The sequence below is a fragment of the Ochotona curzoniae genome, unplaced genomic scaffold, assembly GCF_017591425.1.
Source record: "Ochotona curzoniae isolate NIBS_2020 unplaced genomic scaffold, NIBS_Ocur_1.0 contig_2927, whole genome shotgun sequence".
Taxonomy (NCBI): domain Eukaryota; kingdom Metazoa; phylum Chordata; class Mammalia; order Lagomorpha; family Ochotonidae; genus Ochotona; species Ochotona curzoniae.
In genome coordinates, this window is record NW_024465654.1 from 5,243,094 (window position 1) to 5,264,039 (window position 20,946).

Genomic DNA, 20,946 nt, shown 5'->3' on the forward strand with positions numbered 1-20,946 from the left:
AAAAGGTTCTGGTCTATTGTCTGAAAGATTAAAAATTGTCTTCCGTCTCTCCTTAGGGCGAGAGGAGTTCTACAGCACGCACCCCCACTTTATGACACAGCGTGCACTGTATCTTGCTGTCTATGACCTCAGCAAGGGACAGGCTGAAGTTGATGCCATGAAACCCTGGCTCTTCAACATAAAGGTGATCTGATCCTCTGAAAATTGAAGTGCGTGTCTGTGTGTGTGCACGTGCATGCGTGTGGTGATTTGTTTTGGCCATAAAGTTGCTTCTCCTCAAATGGATTTGAAAAGAAAGAAGCACTAAAATGTGTTGTGTGAATTTCAAATCCATTAAGTCATAACATGGAAGGAGTGTGTTCCTGGCCAGCTGTTTGGCCAAGTGGTTAAGGTAGCACTGAATGCTGTGCTGGGGTGCTGGGATTGATGCTGCAGCTTCAACTCGAGCTTTGTGCCAACACACATCATGAGAGGCAGCAGGGCTGGTTCAGGAGGGGCCTTGGCACCAGAGTGGGCGACGACCGGCCGTGGGCTTTGGCATGACCCAGTCCTCGATGCAGCATGTTTGGGAAGTAAGCCAATGGATCAGAATTTTCTCTTTCCTTCTTCCCCTCCCTTTTTCTTTCTTCTTGTTTTTCTCTCTCAAACTCTGTGTCTGTGTGTCTGTGTGTCTGTGTGTGTATCTCTGTCTTTCTTTGTCTTAAATTGAATTTAGAAACTAAAATGTGTTCTATATTGGTGAATGTGACTGATACATGAAACCCCTTTATACTGTCAAACTTGGAAATATGTTGATTGGCCTCTCTTTGATCACAAACAGAATATACTCTTAATTTGCCATAAACCATGACAAGGAACAGTGATCTGTGCCTCCACAGTTCTGTCCACAGTGGCAGATTTTATGAGGTCCTTCGTACCCCACCCCTTGAGCAGGTCCACAGTCCTCTCTCAGCTGTTCCCCTGTGCCTGTGGCCCAGGCTGCCACACTCTTGCACCTGCTTTCAGAGCTGGGGCAGCACAAGGGCCAGTGCACTGGAGGGATGCACTAGTGTGTGCATGGAGTCCGTACACAGCTTCCTGCCGTGATGGTGCTTCTCCAACTGGGCTGCTCAGGCCTCTACTGCACTTTATTTTTTCCTCCCTCCCTTCTTTCCTCCTTTCTTTCCTCCCTTCTTTCCTCCTTTCTTTCCTCCCTTCTTTCCTCCCTTCCTTCCTTCCTTCTTTCCTTCCTCCCTTCTTTCCTCCCTCCCTCCTTTCTTTCCTTTCTTTTCCTTTCTCTTCTCTTTCCTTTAAGGCAGGGCTGGGCCAGGCCAGATCTGGGAGTCAGGAATTCACTCTTTCTCCGATGTGGGCGGCAGGGACTCAGCACTCGAGCCGTCACTGCTGCATCCAAGCGTGTGTATTAGCAGGAAGCTGGATTGGGAGTGATGCTAGCACTAGAACCCGGCACTGTGAGATGGGCTGGGGTCATCCCACAGGGCGTTTTAACCGCCACGCCTAGCATCTGTCTGGGAACTCCTCTGTTCTTGACTTTGTGATGGCTATGTGTGTGAGCAGATATTGCAGTAACAATGAAACTGCATTAGTGGCTTTCATTCCTTTCATTTAGACTCCAAATTGAATGAGTTCAGAATGGATTCTGGAAATCAAATTGAGAGAGAAGGAAGAGAAAACATAAACTGCATTATGGAACTCTGATACCATTTGGGATTTATTGCATGCTTGTTTCCTTGAGAGGTGTACACACACACACACACACACACACACACACACACACACACAGTGCTTTTTGAAGCGTGACAGTAAAACGGAGGGAAAACTGCTCTACCAGTTACATGAACCCCTGTAAGAACTGCGTTAAGAAGGGGCTTAAAATGATTTTCAGAGCCTCACTGGTACATTTACTCTGAAGAGCAAGGACGTATCTTTCCTTCTCTGCCGCACTCACCCTGTACTGGGCAGTTTACAAGTGGACTCATTTTGTTCTTTTCAAGAGGCCAGCACGAGGACAGGCCGTTCTTACTGACATCTCCTGGCTGAGGGCAGGAGCCTGCAGCTGGGAAGGCAGGGCAGGGTCTGGGTCTGGCCCATCCTGATCAGGACCTCCTCCCCAGACCTCATTCCCCTCCTGTGCTGCCAGCCTTGGGCCTTCACGAGGGCCTGCTGCTTCTGGAAGTTCGGGCCTCAGCGCTGTTGCCTCGGGGCATTCTCCGGCTCAGGGTCTCTTCCGGCAGAGTGGCTCAGCCCTCTCCGGTGGGCCTTAGGCTTCCCAGAAGGTGCGCGCCAGCAGAAGCGGAGGAGTATCTGATTTGGTGCGTTCCCCACAGGCACGAGCGTCGTCTTCACCGGTGATCCTCGTGGGCACACACTTGGACGTTTCGGACGAGAAGCAGCGCAAGGCCTGCATTGGCAAAATCACCAAGGAGCTCCTGAATAAGCGAGGATTCCCCGCCATCCGGGACTACCACTTCGTCAACGCCACCGAGGAATCCGACGCTCTGGCCAAACTCCGGAAGACCATCGTCAACGAGAGCCTGAACTTTAAGGTCGAGGGGGTGCCGCCCTGTGGGCTGGTGTGTGAAAGTGGCCCGTCAGTCCCTGTGCAGCTTAGGGAGGTCAGGGTGCCTTGGACGCGTGTCTGCTCTGCTCGCGGGCTGGTACCTCACTCTGCTCACGGGCTGGTACCTCGCTCTGCCCTTTTCTCACCGATCTGCCTTACGCCCATCTTGGTCCGTGTTGCCCCTGCATGTGTCTCCTTGTCACTGTCATTCTGGCGGTAATTTTCCCCCCTCAACATTGTGAGACAATGCACTCATTGAGCAGTCAGGATCATTCATTTGGTTTACAGCAGTGTCTACCATGCTTGCTTGATACAAACTGGGTTTTCCACTATAGGACTTAAGTTTTCAATTTCCAGAGTTGTCTCCTGTTCAACAGGATATGATAAAATGTAAATAAATCGGTTGTCATGCGCACCAGTGTCAGTGAACTCTTGAGGGACTCACGCAGGGTAGCTCGGGCAGGCTGAGCAGCACTTGGCTAAAGAGGTCATGACTTAGCATCTTGTGTCCCAGCTGGCCTGCAGAGGCCAGGGACGGTGGTGATGAAACTCCCCTCTGTTCCTAAAAATGCCATGGCTAGAGTGCTGGATTCTGTGGTCATCGTCGTCTTCTCTATGTTGGCTGGCTCGCTCATCGCTGCCGTTCGCAGACCCGGCTTGCTGAGCTGTGCTCTGATGCCCACAGAGACAGTTTGTGTGTTGTGTGGTTACTGCAAGGATGAGTGACATGGATGTGTCCATATATCTGTAAGAATTTCATGTTATTTGCAGATTACTTTCTGGTGGAGTATGTGGTTACAGAGTGAAATGGCTGCTAAATTTGGTCATCGAGTTCATCTCTGTATCAGGTGGTTTTTCTTCTGGGGTGTATAGCTGTATCATCTGTTATTAGGATATTTTCTTAGCTTTTTATCACTTGCTGTCAGAATTTACCTATTTTTGAAAAAGCCTGAATTTAGTTAAAGCCACTTCTATAGCTAGGACGATCATCTAGCTAAATTAACACTGCTATTGTCTGAAAGCAAGCTAGCACCATCAGCGGGCAGGCCAGTTCCCCCCGCCAACACTTTGAATGAATGACGCTCCACACAGGTTAATACAAGGCTTTGCGGACCGGCATTGTCCTCTAAGGAGAGGTAGGACTCGCTCATCTGTGCACCGTTCCAGCATGTTGGTTGAAAACTCCGACAGATGCTCAGGGGCAGGAAGCCTTATCCTTGCCCTGGACCCGACAGCCGGACGCAGCACGAACACCTTTTTTTTCTTGAGTTGCTTCACCTTGCACGTCGCCTTTTTCATGTTTGGCTTGACTGATCTGGTCTAAAAGCAAGCTTTTGTCCTGTTCCTTTCAGTCTGGGGTACTCGGTTAACAAAGGGTGAGCCCCTGTGGCCCTGCGACCTCCCCTGTGTCTTGCTCTGTGCTTGGTTTGTGTGCAGTAGGACCTTGCGTATTAAATTAAAACATACAAGTTTCCTTCCTTGAATTAAAACATACAAGTTTCAACTTGAAGTTACATTTCATGTCAGTTTATAAATAATGGGGAGAAGGAATATGCAAAGTAGAGCTTAGTAGAATTCTACTTAATTTTCTGTGATGAAGAATGCACAAAAGCAATCTTTGAAATGATGCTTTTCAGGTAAAAATGGCTGTAATGTTTGACTACAGCAATCAGGGTTGTAGGTAAAACTAGAAAAAGACTAAGTTACATTTTTATCTTTGGGATGGGTAAAATATGTTTGCTTGAAATAAGTATGAGAATTTAAATACAAATTTTGACAAATGTGGTCAGAGGAAAACCATGTTGGTTTTCACGGGCTCAGAAATGGGGAGAGTGGGCCATCTGGTGGCTCTGGCAGGCATTGCGGCAACTGGTTAGCATCAGATTTTCAAGAACAAATGGTTTGGAGGTTAGTTGACATCTTGAGGACCTCTTGAGCTCTTCTGGATGGATGTACCTCTAGGAGTGTGAAGGTTCTAGCTGTAGGGTCTGATGATCTTCCCTTTCGGTCAGCCCCTGGGCTGGTCATGATTGGGCATTTCCCTCAGCGCAGGGCCCCCGAAGAAGACAGCCTAGGTGGGCGGACTTGGTGTCTGCAGGCCTCTGGTGCCGCTTGTCATTCCACCCTTGTGGCCTTCTGCAGATGGCAGCCACAAAATGCAGTGTGTAACGTTCGGGTGTGTTTTTGTTTACTAACTAGTATCTGAGAGCTGATGCAATACTTACTGCTTTCTTGTGCTAATTTGTCTATTGCATATTACGTTTAATGACTTAGGAATCCAAAAATCCTTCCTTTGGCCTAATTGGTGTGTGCTGGTGTCCGTCATGAACTGTCCTGGAGTCCTGAGTCAGAATTTCCTTTGTATTTTGTTGGATAGGTTCCCCTCCCCTCCAAATTGTCATCTTTGTCCATAGTTTTTTTTTAGTTTGAATTTCATCTTCTTTATTTTTGGTCTTGCAATTTAATTAGGTTAACATCACATTCTGACTGATCCAAAAATACACTCCAGGATGACGCACACAGCTCTGTACACATAGCTCGCGCTAAATTCACCAGCCGCCTGACACATACATAATTAAAACAGATTTTTACAACTTGTCATTTGTAATTTAATAGATCCGAGATCAGCCTGTTGTTGGGCAGCTGATTCCAGATTGCTACGTCGAACTTGAGAAAATCATTTTATCCGAACGTAAAAATGTGCCAAGCGAATTTCCTGTAATTGACCGGAAACGATTATTACAGCTGGTGAAAGAGAGTCAGCTGCAGTTGGACGAAAACGAGCTTCCTCACGCCATCCATTTCCTCAATGAATCAGGTCTGTATGCCAGTTAGGCTCCTGTTTTTGCTTCTAGATCCTGGCTGTACTAAGTTATAATAACAACTTGCTTGTATACATATATGTACTTAAACATTTAAGAGAATATGAGGTACTTTAATAGGCCACTGAAAGACGATCGTTTCATAAGGACAGAAGTTGAGGAATCGTGTAAAGAGAAAGGAGTGGTCGCTGAGCAGGAGGCGAGCACTGTGGGTTCTAGAGCTAGCTGTGTGTTAGCTCTCACAGCCTCTGAGTGGTTTAGAGTGTGTGTGTCTGTAGCTATTTGTTTACTGCGTGGAGAATTGCCCCTGGGGTGGCTGTGTGTCTGCAGGGCTGCACCTGCTTCCCCTGCCACCCTGGAGGACAGATGCCCACCTGAAATCACGGAGGGCTGTGTCCCTGGTGAGTGCTGCCTGGCTGGAAATGTGGGCGCCTGTTTATACTGTGAGAGTGTGTGTCTGGGAAACAGGCTAAATCCCAGTACTCTGATGAGCGCCAGCGTTCGACATGGATGAAAAGCTGTCCCCTTTTCTCTTTGTCCTCGGGTAGAGGGGCTGTGTTTACATATGGTTTGTCTGATGCTTGGACATGTAGAAGCCCTAAGGAGAGTGCTAAGTCTATCCAATGCATGTTCTTCCATGCGTGCCGGTGCTTACCTCTGATGATGTATGCGGGTCAAAAGGCTTCTTTTCAGTGTGGAGACTTTAGGGCTTGAGAACAAGGCTGCATGGCTTCTAGTCCCAGCTTGACTACTAGCTATTTGGAAGTCCTCTCATTGGGAAGATAAGGAGGCTGACCTCTGTTTTGTCTGAAGTTCTGTGGCGTTTGCGCCTTCTGCGTGCCATGTCTTATTATTGAATGGATTGAGTGGCTTTTTCTCTCCAGGCGTCCTTCTTCATTTCCAAGACCCGGCACTGCAGTTGAGTGACTTGTATTTTGTGGAACCCAAATGGCTCTGCAAAGTCATGGCCCAGGTAGGTGACTGGCATGTTCCTGATGTGGTGGCTGTGATTGCAGAGCGAGCACTTGGTACCCAGGGCCCGGGACCTTTGAGAGTACATACTGGATTGCACGGACAGCAGTCAGGATTGGAAAATGTGGAGGGCAGCATGAAGCAGGAGCTTAGGGAGGTCGTCATCTTTGGCTCACTGTCAAGCCTTTGTTGTCAAGTCACAAGCAGAGGCTTCTGCAGTTCCACCCCCTGCTGCTCTTCTCAGTGCCCTGTTGGGTGAAGGCATCCTGAGAATCCTTGGGCAAATGCATGTAAGAAGATGGGGTTCCAGAGCCTGTGCAGCCTCCATCTAGTTAACATGGAGAGACATTAGACTCACTCAAGGATTAAAATGTGATTTTTCTCATCTCAAGTGGTGACAGCCAGTGCTACAGCATGGTTAAGCGCTCATGCTCTCGGGAGCTCAGCTTGACCTGTTTCTGAAGACTGTAACTACTTCCTGGCCTTCTGGTGTGGCTTCATGCTTTTGATGCCTTTGTTTCTTTGTGTCTTCTCTGTTGCCTTTCTGGTTCACTACAAGTGAGCAGTAATCTGTATCTAATTTTATATTTGACCTATTTTGTAAAGTAAGCCACAGTGTTTTAGGAAATGAAAATTAAATCTTGAAAACACACTAGGATTTTTTTTTAATTTTGGAAAGAGTGTCAGTCACGGAGGCAGATAAAACATATGTCTAAGTAGGCCCAAGGGAGTTCACGCCACAGCAGCCGGTGGTGTCTTGGCTGGCACACCCTAGCTGTCAGGAAGGCACTAAGCTCGGGGCCGAGGGGCTGCAGTGCCCCCAGCAGAGATGTCTCAGGGCTCGGAAGCATTTCAAGCTGCGTGCATGTGAGTATTATGAGGGTGAGCATGTCTATGATAATAGAATGAGGAAGACATTTTTGTCAAAAATCATTTTTTTTTAAACAAATGCAGATCCCTGCTGTGACCACAATGGAATTCCTTCAGATCATGTGGGGTAATTAAGTTTCTTCTCATTAGCATATCATGCTAACTTAGGTCAAAATTATGTCAAGGATTTGAATAGCTCAAAGTTGTTTTGAAAGACAGATTTAAAATATCAAGAGAAATGACACTTTATATTTCTCATGAGCTTAAAAATAAATGCAGTAGTTTGTATTTATGCTGGTAAGTTGAAATGCAGTATCATTTTCCACCCAGCTTTGTAGGAAATGAGAATTCTAGTCAAGGGAGAACAAGAGCCGCTTGTCCCATACCAGCAGAAATAAACGGGGTCTGTGGCTCTGGGAGTGAAGCTGGACTGGGAGCTCTAGGGCCACACCCACTCTCCCCATATCTGCCCTGAGCTGAGAGCTCTGCAACTTATTAGAGATGCTGTGGTCCACACAGGAGAAAGTTGGATAAGAGAGATAGGAAATGGGCTTACTGAATTAAGTGGAGCATTAACAAACTTGCGTTAAAAAACAAAATACATGGAACGGACAGGAATTTGGGACCTTCTCTTTCCTTGAGTAAGGGTGTAAACCAGCCATTCAAGTTACCAGGCAAAGGACTATGGAACCTTTTGAAGGTAATATGATCAAGGTAGTATTGCAGGTGTAATTGCTATATAATAAGGCACCCCACAGCTTAAGGACTTAAGGATGGCAATAGTTTATTATTTCTCACCATTCTCTGGGTTGAGTAGACTCCGCAGGCTGCTTCTGTGCTGTGAGGGTTTGGGCCCAGGCGGTTTCCTTGGCCTTCATTTATTGAGCTGGGCTGGAAGGCCTGGAAGTCTGTCCTTTATTGATGGGTATTGGTGCCCCTCTGGTGGCGAGTTTGGACTTCAGGTAATTAGGTGAAGTGCAAGTGGACAATCATCTTAAAGTCTACGGCCAGAGCTGACAAAACGTCCATTCTGCCAGATCCTCTCAGTGACCAGAGGGGCCTGCAGGCCAGCTCAGCTTCAAAGGGGAGAAGAGGGGACTCTTGGAGACCGCTCTCAACAGTGGTAGCATCCTATATAGATCGGGTAGGAATAATTCAGCACAGATTGAACTTGTCTGAGTACAATACATTAGAATAACAGGTAGAAATGGCTAACATTCAAGGTGTGCCTATACACTTTTCAAAGATTTTTTTATTTACTTCTCATAGCAGGGAGATGAGGAAATTGATGGGCAGAGGCATTAAATAATTTATCCAAAGCTACATTTTCAAGAAGAGTTAGTGGATTGACTTGAGTGTCTGTGAACTAGGGTAAAATGCCCCAAATCTCATTTCTCAGAATCCATTCATCCTACAATATTTTTTTTTTAGCATATGTCACGTTCATGTTGTTGCGGTGCTGGACTGTGGCCGTGGACAGAACAAAGTCCGTTCCCTTGAGGGAGTAGCCTCCAAATGTGGGGAAATGACTAAAGCTGCTGGTCTGGAGAACAACAAAGAGAACAAAGTGTAGCTGGAGACAGGAAGTGAATTGTCAGAGAACGTCTTAGCACTTAACACCCAGACAGCCAATGATACTGCTCACCTCGGAAGGTGCTTATGCCAACTGCGTCTTCCGTAGAGTCCGCAGTGCGGGAGGAGTCCTAGACCATGATTTTCATGAATTAATGGCCAATTCTGCTTTTTCATCTCATTTGATGGAGAGGGAGACTACACCTTGATCTCCGTGGGAGAGGTTCCAGCTGCTGTGCCATTCTTCAGGTGGCAGCGCAGGCCCGGCCCACGAGTCAGGTTCCACCTGGGTGTCCCCCAACCATCTGCAGTCCTCCTCTTTCCCCCAGCCCCTCTTCCTTTTGCCCCCTCCTCCACTTTTCCCTCTTCCTTATTTATTTATTTAGAAGGCAGTTACTGGAGGGATGGAGAGATCTTCCCTCTGCTGGTGCCCTCCAAATGGCTGCCCCAGGCAGGAGCTTCACCAGGTCTCCTGTGTGAGTGTGAGTGGTGGGTCCCATGAGTTTGGGCCATCTTCTGATGCCTTCCCAGGTAGGGAATTGGCTTGGCAGGGGCGCAGCCAACCCTACAACCGGTAGTCCTGGGGGATGCAGTGGCAGAGGCAGGGGCTGACCCCACTGCAGCACAGCAATGGCTCCAGAATGTAGTCATTGTCCCAGCAACATAATTTTGGCTGGAGCCGTGCACGGTCTAATGTTTTGAGGGTCGGATTCGTTAGAGGAGAAACGTCCATGAGCTGTTCCAGTACCTATAAAGTTAAATGTTTAATAAACATCAAGCACAAAAGAATGGCGAAAAGTAAATGTAGAGGAGCGAGAGCAAAGGTTCTCAAGCATACCACACATCACCGGAGCAGAATGCAAGAGCAGAAGGCATTCTATACATCACCAGAGTGAAGGGGAGGACTCAACACATCATCCCCTTCGACATCATGGGGTCGTTTCAGTCGTTGTCTGCAACCATGACAGCCTCCCAAGAAAGAGAGAGAGGGCTCTCTTACTGCATGGCTGAGGGACTTTTAGGCGAATTCAGACAAAGGTTAATAAAGCCCAAAGTTACATACCTCACTGGCGGTGTGACCTCGCCCGGGTCCAGGCCAAGGAGCTGGGTGAGGATGTGTGCCAGTGTCTTAACTTTTTCTCAAAATATACAGACTTTGTTCTCCTCCCGGCACTGGCCAGGTACCTGAAGGAGAAGAGGCCTGCCAGCACATACAGGGTGAATTTGGGGTCATGTCCGAAGCCTACCCCAAGCCTTCTAAGAAAAACTCTCCCTTTTACAGTCATGAAGTCTGAAGTTCTGTGACAGTGGTCCAAGCTCCTACTGCAGTCTGTGTTAGAACTGTCCAGGTGCCTTTGTGCAACAGTGGATTCCTAGTCCTCAGCCCACTCTTATTACTGACCCAAACTGTGGGAGCTGGCTCCAGCAAGGTGCAGACTTATTGGCTGTTCCACTCTGTGTCCTGGTCCCTGCACAGAAACCGCTGCCTAGTAGGTAGCCCTGAAGTGATCTCTGTGCAAACCTGTAGCACCAACAGAACTGTTACAGACAAGGCCACAGTACAAGTGCGGCATGTTGAGCTGATCTGTAACTCAGAGCCAGGGAAGTCCTGAGCTTCAGAGGAATCTGAAATCCCGCTCTTAATTTAAAAAAATTGGGGAGGGATGGATGTCCTACTTGGCTTCAAGTCCTATAGGGCTGCTAGGTCCCATGCTGTACTTAAATTATTCTGATTACCTGCACTGGACAAGGTGATGTGCATTGTGTTAGTGAATGCATGATGGTTTGAACATTTGCTAACCAATGACAAGGGAAGCTACTTCATGACTTGACTTTCATATTGTGGACTTTTATAACAGATGTGGTTTGCTCCTGCACAGTATTCGGTAAGGAAAACCTGACTGGTTTAGTGTTGTTTAGTTTCAAGACCTTCTTTAAAAATTTAGCAAATCATGTCACTTTAAATTTGAAACATTTCACTAAGTGAATGCTAGTGACTGATATTTGTGTTTTGAAATCCTTCAGATTTTGACGGTGAAAGTGGAAGGCTATCCTAAACATCCTAAGGGAATTATTACACGTAGAGACGTGGAGAAATTTCTTTCGAAGAAAAGGAGATTTCCAAAGAACTACATGACACAGTATGTTAAACTCCTAGAAAAATTCCAGATTGCCTTGCCAATAGGAGAAGAGTATTTGCTGGTTCCAAGCAGGTAAGGTACACCTCACCATTGTCATACTGTAAGCATGACACACTGTATTGATACACTGTATTGTTTTAATGGTCAGATATAATTGGTTTCTAATAGATATATTACTCTTTTTTTTTTTTGCTTAAAGCAGCGTGTTTGGCAGTTCAAAGACATAGAAAATGGCTTCTTAATTATATAATAGTTGGTTTATTATTGCTTCAGTTACTTAAGGGTAAATGCCAAAGATGATTTTTTTTGTGTGTGTGTCCCTGCTTACACGGTGCTTAGAGTCTTGCTGTATTGGAAAAGTTCAGCAAGGTTTGAGATAATGCAAGCTAGCACCGGGGAATTCTAGATTGTACTCCTGTGTTGTAGATGTTTTCCTCAAAGCTTTATGAGCAGCTTGGAAAGATGATTACGTGATCTGATATTGAAAGGTGGGAATTACATTGATGGGTGGCAGCCCCGTCATGCTAAATCTAGATACTATTTTCCAAAACATTTTTTTTAAGTTTTATGAAATACCACTGTTTGTATATGAATAAAGAACAAAAAACTATGGTGATTTATTTGGATACAAAGTTGTGCATCTGTTTTGAAAACTGATCCGTTGAGTGTTTGACACAGAACACGGGGTGAAGGCTCTTCCAGAGCACGTGGGCATGCTTGCAGTGGTCGCCTGCCTGGACTTGTAGCTGTGAGGCGCCTGGGTCACATGGCTGGCTGCTTGTGAAGCTTCCTAAAGGTAGTGTCCTCTTCCCTGTAGTCTGTCTGACCACCGGCCAGTCATCGAGCTTCCGCACTGCGAGAACTCCGAGATCATCATCCGACTCTATGAAATGCCTTATTTCCCGATGGGATTTTGGTCAAGGTTAATCAACCGGTTGCTTGAGATTTCACCTTACATGCTTTCAGGAAGAGGTATGTATTTAGAGGAAAATATTTAGGAAAAACAGGGACAAAGCGTACTGAATCTACTGTGCCTGTTTTCCTAGTTTGCTTCTTTGGAAGGTCGCCGGACTGAGGGAGAGGAGCTCCAGCAGCCGCGTTTGGCCAGTGCAAATTCAGACTTCTCTGATGTGTCAGGCACAGCTTTCCTGGGGCCCACACACCATCATGCCCTCTTCAGGCAAATGGAAGTTCTAACTCAGCAGGGTTGAAGCAGAGAGTGCAGTGAGCCCCTCCCTGCCGTGTCTGCTGGAAGCTAACTGCCTCACGTGTTTTAGGCACACTCCCAAACAACATTAACATCTTGTGAACAGTGATTTTAATAGGTGGGGTTAGTTGGAGTCCCCGGTTTACACATACACATCCCGTTACACAATCATTGTAGAAAACAACAACGAAACACAGAAATAAACTGGTCCCTGCATAGTCAGGGAGTTTTGCTTAGAAAACCTAACAGGTTCTGGCCACAAGTGTAGGAACTGTAATTTCTCAGTTCTGTGATATTATCCTTAAGTGATTCACAGAAAATGAACAAAAACTTTTGTGAAATTAGCTCTCTTTCTTTTTTTAAAGATACATCTTAGTGCACCAAAGGGAAAATTCCACTTTTGTATGTGAAAATCAGCTTTAGGAAAGTAGTATTGGTTTCTGAAAAATAAGCTTTATATTGCTGAGAATGCATTCACATATACGTAGTTACACACCACTAAAAGCTGAGGAACTTTTGGTTTTAGTGTGATTATTAAAACATCTTTTCTAAAAATGATGGGATAAGTTGATGCAGTAGAGTGGGTTAAGCTGCCCCTGGCAGCATGACTATCCCACAGGGAGTACCAGCTTGAGTCCTGGCTTGGTTGCTCTGCTTCCAGCCCAGCTCCCTCCTAATGCAGCCGAGCAGGTAGTGGGTGATGGCTCAACTCCTTAGGCTCTTACTATGCACATGGGAGAACCAGGTGGAGCTGCTGCCTCCTGGCAGTGCTAGACAACCCCTGGCTTTTGTGGGCATCTGACAAATGAGCTGCTTGGTGGAGGTTCCCTCTCTCTCTCTCTGCATGTCTCTTATTTGGAGGCAGGTCTCTACCTTTCAAATCAATACATTAAAAAAAAATTAGCTTGTTTGTACTCCCTTATTAAGCATGTTAAATATCAGCATAAACCAGAAATATTACCTGTGGCATTCTACAGTGCATTTGCACAGTAAGAGGATGGAGAGTAGGCACAGATGAGGATTGATGCCATTGAAAAGCCAGATTCTTTCAACACAAACACAAATGTTCAGAGGCTGCTGTGGTGTGTGCAGTCCTCACTGAGCCCCACATCCATGTGACCCCCTTTCAGAGCGCGCACTCCGCCCCAACAGGATGTACTGGCGCCAGGGCATCTACTTGAACTGGTCTCCGGAAGCTTACTGCCTCGTGGGATCCGAAGTCGTGGACTCTCACCCAGAGAGCTGCTTACAGATCACTGTGCCTTCATGCAGGAAAGGTATGGCCAGAAGCCCGGGCTTTGCTGCTTTGGGGCAGGGTGAGGGCATTCAGGAGGCTGACCCCTTTCGCACCCTACCCAGGCTGCATTCTGCTGGGCCAAGTCGTGGACCACATAGATTCTCTCATGGAGGAATGGTTTCCTGGCTTGCTGGAGATTGACATTTGTGGTGAAGGAGAAACTCTGCTGAAGAAATGGGCTTTGTATAGCTTCAATGATGGTGAAGAACATCAAAGAATCTTGCTGGATGACTTGATGAAGAAAGCCGAAGAAGGTGTGTTCTGGTACAACTTACTCATGCTTAAAGTGACCCTTCGCTGTTTGTGAAGTGACTGCTTGAATTACACCAAATGTATTCTTTCAATGGAGGGATGGATCTAAAATGACTGCGTTGGATTTTGATACCACAATTCCGAAAACAGATTGTGCTTGTGTTTATTCTTGATGGGATGTTGTGTCCTGTATTCAGAAATCATGGATTTGTGGGTTCGAATGTTGGCTCGTGGGGCAGCATGCCCTCTTCAGGGAAACGGAAGTTGTAACTCAGCAGGGTTGCAGTAGAGAGTGCAGTGAGGCCCTCCCTGCCGTGTCTGCTGGAAGATAACTGCCTCACGAGTGCAGCACAGGTGAAGAACAGGTCACGTCCCTGCCAGAAAACAAGTAGCAGAGCAAGAGCCCAGTACTAGTGGATGAGCCTAGGAACAGGTTTCTAGAATTCTACTCAGATACCTGGAGAACCTCTAAGCTTTTCTCAAGCAATCTAATATTGTTAAGAAAACTGAAGGGAATGATAAGAAATGACAGGAAATCTGTGATTATGATTTGAATAGAAAAAAAAAAAGAAGCCAGTGTATGCATGTTCCTAAAGGGTTCTTCTTTTGAAATCACGTGTGTATGTTTTTCAGGAGACCTCCTGGTAAATCCTGACCAACCCAGACTCACCATTCCCATAGCTCAGATTGCCCCCGACTTGATCCTGGCTGATCTACCTAGGAACATTATGTTGAATAACGATGAGCTGGAATTCCAACAGGCGCCAGAGTTCCTCTTAGGTAAGAGGAGTTCCTGTTGGTGTTGGTCCGAGAACACAGCTCATCTCCTTGAAATTTCGGAAATGTGCACCATCATTCTCGAGCTTCGTAAATGTTTGGTGTCTTGGTATTGTTGTGCAGTGCTTCCTTGGTGTTTTACTGGAACTGCTGTTTTTTACAGTAACATCATGTTGCAGCTCTAGAATTTGCAATGCTCAGACTGGGTTCGAGGTGAGGGTAGGACTACTGTGGGAGTTCCTGTGGGCGTGCTGGATGGTGCTGCCAGGCATGGAGAGGCAGACCAGGGAGGTAGTCGAAGTGTACTCACAGGATGATTTTGTTTTTTTGTTTAGGACAGTGGCCTAAGCATAAAATAACATATGATCACCTAAGGTCATTATGAGTGTTTTCAAGATAAAAAGACAGGGCCTGGCACAGTGGCTTAATGGCCAAATCCTCACCTTAGCAAGCACCAGGATCCCATATAGACACCAGTTCATGTTCCAACTGCTCTACTTCCTGTCCAGCTCCTTGCTTATGGCCTGGAAAAGTATTACATGTTGGCCCAAAGCCTTGGGATCCTGCACCCAAGTGGGAGACCTGGAAGAAAGTCCTGGCTTTGGATTGGTTCTGCTCCAGTTGTGTGGCCATTTGTGGATGGAAGATACTTCTCTATAAATCTGATCTGCCTATGCAATAAAAATGAAGACATTTTTGAAAAACAAAAGTATGAGGACAGATGCTTCCCATTTAGAAGCAACAAATTTTAACATTCTGCATTTCCTTGTAGACTCTTCTTGGTTCATTACTCTAATGCGTCTCGCAACACCCCCCAGACACCATGTTAGAACCTATTGTATACGCAGATTTGACTTGCGTCATAGCAGAGTGACCACTGTGAGGTTGATTGTGGTCACCTCTGTGTGTGTTAGTCCTCAGGGCCTCAGTCAGCTCTTCAGATGTTGGGAAGGTGGCATGGCAAGCCCTGAAGGTCATAGCCTGTCCCCAAAGCTGTGTCTAGTCTGGTTCATGTAGAGCAATTCTTCACCCTGGTTGTTTGTCACTGTCATCATGGGAGTTAAAGAAAACCCCAATGGCCACCAACTTGTGTATAGTCTGAGCCTGCACAGGATTTTCAAAAAGATTTGTTTTCTTATTTTAAGGGGATATTGATGAACACACAGACACCGGAGGTGGGGGTAGGGGACTTTATCTGCTGGTTCATGTCCCAAATGGATGTAATAGCCTGTGCTGGGCCAGGCACAAGCCAGGTGCCCAAAACACTTTCTCAGTCTGCTACATGGGTGCCAGGAGCTGGAGTACTTAGGCCATTTCTTGCGTCTTTCTCAGACACATTAGCAAGGAGCTGGGATAGAAGACTAATAGCCAAGACTCGAACCACTGCTCTGGTATGATATGCCAGCGTTGTAGGTGGCAGCTCAGTTTGCTCTGTCACAATGCTCACATGTTTGTTTTTTTTTTCTTTTTTGAAAGAGTTTTTCTACTAGATTATAAACATGTTGAAAGTTTTTTTTTTTTTGATAAGTGAATAGGTGAATAGTTCAATATAGAGACGGAAGGGGAAAGATCTTCCGTCCACTAATTTGTTTTCCAGGTGCCATAGTGGTTGGGGCTGGGCTTGGGCAGTTCCCTGCACGTCTCCTCTGTGGGTGACAGACGTGCGGTCACTTGAACCACCGCTTGCTGCCGTCCAGGAAGAGTGTTAGCAGAATGCTGGGATCTTGGGCTGGTGCTTGAACCCAGACCCGGGGCAGGGAGTATGAACATCCCAGGCACCTGAACCGGGCGCCGGATGAGCAGTGTGAACATGCTAGGCAGTGTCTGAGCTGGCACTTGGACTTGGGCACTGTGATAAGGAGTATGCACATGCTAGGCAGTGTCTGAGCTACTGGGCCAAACACCTGCACGTCCCTTGGTGTTTTAAAACGCTGCTGAGATACATTAATCAACCAGGCCAGGAGGAAAGCTTCTGCTCCTGAACAAATAGAATGAGCAAGACAACTAGAAATGGAATTCAGGGCCACAGGGCAAGCGTGGCTTCGGTTGGCAGGCATTGTGGGATCATTAGTTTCTGGGCAGGAAAGCTGTCTTACATTGGAATCAGGGGGACTTGTTTTACAGGAGAAAATGAGTTACAGGTAACGAGCCCAGGGGGTCCCCATGTGTACGCAGAGTGGATGAGGTGGCTGTGGCAATGGGAGGAGGTCTGGACTGCGTTGGGCCCAGAGGGTGGACATCAGTTGTTTGTGGGTCTCTGGAGTGAGTCACATCATCTTCAACTTGGAGTGACATAGAAGACTGTCAGTTGTGTGTATCAGCTTTCCGGGATGTGGAAGGAGTGTGGCTTAGATTGAGAGTGGAAGCACAAAGCAGGGAGTGCTGTCGGGTGGTGTGCAGGAGAGGGCTTCAGGCCGTGGGTGAGACCACCCCGCATGCAGACATGCCAGTGCTGATGACTTGGTCCTGGGAGAGTGGCAAGGCAGGAGAGCAGCCTGGAGTGCATGGAGCAGGTGGATCTCAGTGGGTAGGAAGATTCCAGCGGGCGCCATTCACTGCGCCCTCTGCTGGGCCTGCCTCGCCTCACAGCTCTGTCTCTTCTAGGCGATGGCAGTTTCGGATCCGTGTACCGGGCGGCCTACGAGGGAGAAGAAGTGGCGGTGAAGATTTTCAACAAGCACACGTCGCTCCGGCTGCTGAGACAGGTGCGTGTCCCGAGGACAGACTGCCCTCAGCCCAGGCCGTGCAAACTTGCGGTGCGCCTGCATTTCCTTAGGAAGCTGGCTTTGTCTTCTCTGTGTGCTGCTTTTCTTGTTGGACAGTGTTGAGCCCTGTCACTGTGAGCCTTATGTGTGACGTGACAAGTATGGAAAGCCACCAGCTCCCTCTTGGCAGGAACGCTTGCCAGCAGCCAGGGCACACCCCACAGTGTCAGAAATGCAGGATGGGAGGCTTCTGTATTTACTTCCTGTCAGTCAGATTTGGAGCTGCGTTGGTCTCTGCAGCAGCTGAGGCCGAGCAAATTCCTGCCACTGGGTCCCAGTTTAGACATGGTACCTGGACTTCTGTTGCGTGGAAAGCATCGATTGTCTTTGCATTAAGTGTGCCCTCTTTTCTGAGAAAAATGATATTGTTATTATTATTAGATTTTCTTGTTTCTTTAAAAGGGCAGAGTTACAGAAAGTACAAGAGATAGAGCTCTTCCATGCACTGGTTCATTGCCCAAACTCCATGGGTCGGGGGGCTCCGAGCACTGGGAGCCGGCCTCCGTGGGTCGGGGGGCCCCGGGCACTGGGGCTGTCCTCTGTGGGTCAGGCGCCCCGACCACTGGGGGCCGTCCTCTGTAGGTCGGGGGTCCCCGAGCACTGGGACTGTTCTCCATGGGTCGGGGGGCCCCAAGCACTGGGGCCGTCCTCTGTGGGTCACCGGCCCCAGGCACTGGGACTGTCCTCCGTGGGTCAGGAGCCCCGGGCACTGGGACTGTCCTCTGTGGGTCAGGGGCCCCGGGCACTGGGGCCGTCCTCCGTGGGTCAGGGGCCCCGAGCACTGGGGGCCGTCCTCTGTGGGTCAGGGGCCCGGAGCAGTGGGGGCCGTCCTCCGCGGGTCAGGGGCCCCGGGCACTGGGATTGTCCTCTGTGGGTCACAGGGCCCTGAGCACTGGGGCCGTCCTCCACTGTGTTACTAGGAACATTAGCAAGAAGCTGGCTGGAATGTGGAGCAGCTGGGACTTGAATCAGTGCCCACATGGGATACCAACATTTCAGGCCAAGGCTTTACTTGCTACACCACAACACTGGCCCCAGATGAGTGGCTTCTGAGTGTTCAGAATGGTAGGAGGAGCGATGGGAAGTGAGACCTCACATCGCTGCTTGGATTAGAGGTCAGAAGTCAGAAGCAACACACTTACTGAGATGCTTGTTTTCTGTTTTCTGGGTTTGTCTACTTAGAAAAGTTCCTCTGGCTTTCTGCTATAAGAGATGGGGAAGATGATACACTGAAGCTTTCTCTTACGTTTATCTCCCCACAGTCAGTCATTTGGCTTTTTAACTTTTCCTAATATAGTAGCATTTTCAAGTAAAATTTTCCCTAAGATTTCTTTCTTGTTCACTGGAAAGGCAAAGTTACAGAGGGAGTGGGAGAGAAAGATGTTTATCTGCTGGTTTACTCCATTAATGTCCACAGTGGCCAGGATGTGGCCAGACTAAATGGGGGTGTTGGAAGCCTCCTCTAGGGCTCCCACGTGGGTGTGGGGGCCCAAGCACTCGGGTCATCTTTCACTGTGTTCCTTTAGCAGGAATATGGGTTGATATTGGGACAACTGGGACTTGACTGATACCCACATGGGATGCCCGTGTCACAGGCAACAGCTCTCTATTTTACAACACAATGCGGCTACCTGAGTTGAAAGAACGCATGAAACTTACATTTTCAATATTCTTTTGTATGAGCAGGTGCTGACTTCTGGCTGGGTGTGACGGGAAGGTTTTCAGTATTCTGTCTTGTTCCCTTCCCACCAACTTCATTAAGTTCTGTATTGCTTCTGCTGTTCTCATGCAACTTTTATATTCTCTAATCACAATGAAATCCTTCGCATTTGGTCAACAGTTTGTTTCTAACAGCAAAAGCCAGTAAATGCCAGTTAGAATTGATTATTTGTACAGAGATGAAGTATTCAGTTTTCAATAAGGAAATAAAACCTTTTCCCACTAACCTTTTTCCCCTACATGATTAGGAATATTCCAGATACTGAAGTCAGTTGGAGTTCTCTATTGCCACATGTCTATCAGCAGCTTGTAAAAACAGGGCTTTAATTTGAGTCTCAATTATATCGCGACTCTTAAATGTTGCCTTAGGGACTTCTGATTATTTTTCTGCATCTCAAGAGGAAATGCCTGCTTCTGCCCTGTCTTCAGGGGTTCCTCCGTTAACCTCACAGTTGTGGGGTGGAGTCTCCTGCCTTGTGAGGGCTCCCTCCTGCACACTGTGACCTGTGTCCCCGGGCTGCTTGGCTTGTTCTCACTTCCGTGGTTGTCCCCATGATCTCCTAGTTTCCATGGCTTCTTCTTGGTTGGAGATCAGTAAGTACCTTGGTGAAAGCAGGGCCAGCGGAATCCAAATGAAAACACTCAGTTTAAGCAATAGTTGTAAAGTAGCTGTTTGTCTCTGAAAACTTGGAAAGCATCAAAAAGCCCAAGGCAGCTCTGGAAAGTTTGCTGCCATCCAGTCAGCCTGGGAGCTCTGGGTCTCCGTGCCGGTGCACCTGCAGAAGGAGCGGGCCATGACTGACAGTTCTGGGCTTTTGCAGGAGCTGGTGGTGCTCTGCCACCTGCACCACCCCAGCCTGGTCTCACTGCTGGCGGCTGGCATCCGCCCTCGCATGCTGGTGATGGAGTTGGCTCCCAAGGGCTCCTTGGATCGGCTGCTACAGCAGGACAAGGCCAGCCTCACCAGGACGCTGCAGCATCGGATCGCCCTCCACGTGGCCGACGGCTTGAGGTAACTGAGTGCTGTGTCTGGGTTTCTCGCCAAAGTGACCAAACTCCCTGGTAGGCAGTCCCATGGGATCCCAGTGACCTTTGCCAAACAGTATTGGGCGGATACTACCTTTGAATGGGTCAGCCCGGAGCGTGTGGTCTTACCTCGGTAACTGACCTGTGACCTCTGAAAGTACAGGTCAGAGGACGAAATGGGCAAGCATCTGCTCAGCCTTCTGAGGTGGATGCAAGGGTTCTTCCTCATGGCCTCCCTGATGTACCCTGCCCAGCGGGCAGCACTGGGTAGAGCCTGGGGCAGGCCATGTGGCTGTACTCTTGGCAGCAGGAAGGACAGAATGAATTCCTGCGCAACACACTTAAGAGCTGTGACTGTATGGTTCTGATCTCGCATGGTTGTGTGTAAGTGGCGACTAATACTTCATGTTGTAAAGTCAGGAGCCTGGGAACTACTGAATCTGTGCGGGTTAGGAAATGAAGCCGGATGCAGTGGTTTAGGTTGGTTGCTTTGCTGATTCTGACCACCAGAGGGACTCCGCATCAGGTTTAACTCCGGAAAGTGGAACCTGGTCTGCTGTGTTTTTGAGTCATTTTCCTTAGCTTAACCGTCTCCAGGTCTCAGCTTTCCCGCCTTCCTCCCCATCTTCCCTAAAGTGTTCATTTATAGGTTAATGAATTGCTGATTTTTGTACAACACTGTTTGGAAAGCCTCACCTGTGAAATAACTTACTTTGGCTCCTGGAAGCCAGTTTGGTCAGCTGCCTTTTGCTCAGTGGTGGAGCACCTTAGAGCTCTAGGGACACAGAGCAGGGTGAGTTGCTTTAGCTCGGTCTCCTGCCAATGTTAAGGATACTTTCAGAACTGAACATGAAGATTTCTTTTCCCAGATGGGTTGTTGTACAGAAGTAGATAAAGGCAGGAGGGCAACAGGCCTGGGGTCCTGCAAGGGATGCTGGGTCAGCATGATGCACAGGGGCATTTCAC

General features: G+C 47.8%; 1 protein-coding gene across 3 annotated transcripts in view; it reads left to right on the forward strand.

Annotated features, from left to right (window-relative positions):
* The window catches only part of LRRK2 (leucine rich repeat kinase 2), a 109,366-nt gene that overhangs the window by 63,461 nt on the left and 24,959 nt on the right, over window positions 1–20,946 (forward strand). For all 3 annotated transcript variants that reach the window (XM_040978886.1, XM_040978885.1, XM_040978884.1), the window contains exons 30-40: window positions 57–184; window positions 2,328–2,546; window positions 5,177–5,378; window positions 6,267–6,355; window positions 10,822–11,009; window positions 11,755–11,909; window positions 13,275–13,421; window positions 13,504–13,695; window positions 14,327–14,473; window positions 17,075–17,175; window positions 19,776–19,966. In XM_040978886.1, the coding sequence (XP_040834820.1) occupies window positions 57–184; window positions 2,328–2,546; window positions 5,177–5,378; window positions 6,267–6,355; window positions 10,822–11,009; window positions 11,755–11,909; window positions 13,275–13,421; window positions 13,504–13,695; window positions 14,327–14,473; window positions 17,075–17,175; window positions 19,776–19,966 (1,759 nt within the window). The remainder of the gene's footprint in view (window positions 1–56; window positions 185–2,327; window positions 2,547–5,176; window positions 5,379–6,266; window positions 6,356–10,821; window positions 11,010–11,754; window positions 11,910–13,274; window positions 13,422–13,503; window positions 13,696–14,326; window positions 14,474–17,074; window positions 17,176–19,775; window positions 19,967–20,946) is intronic.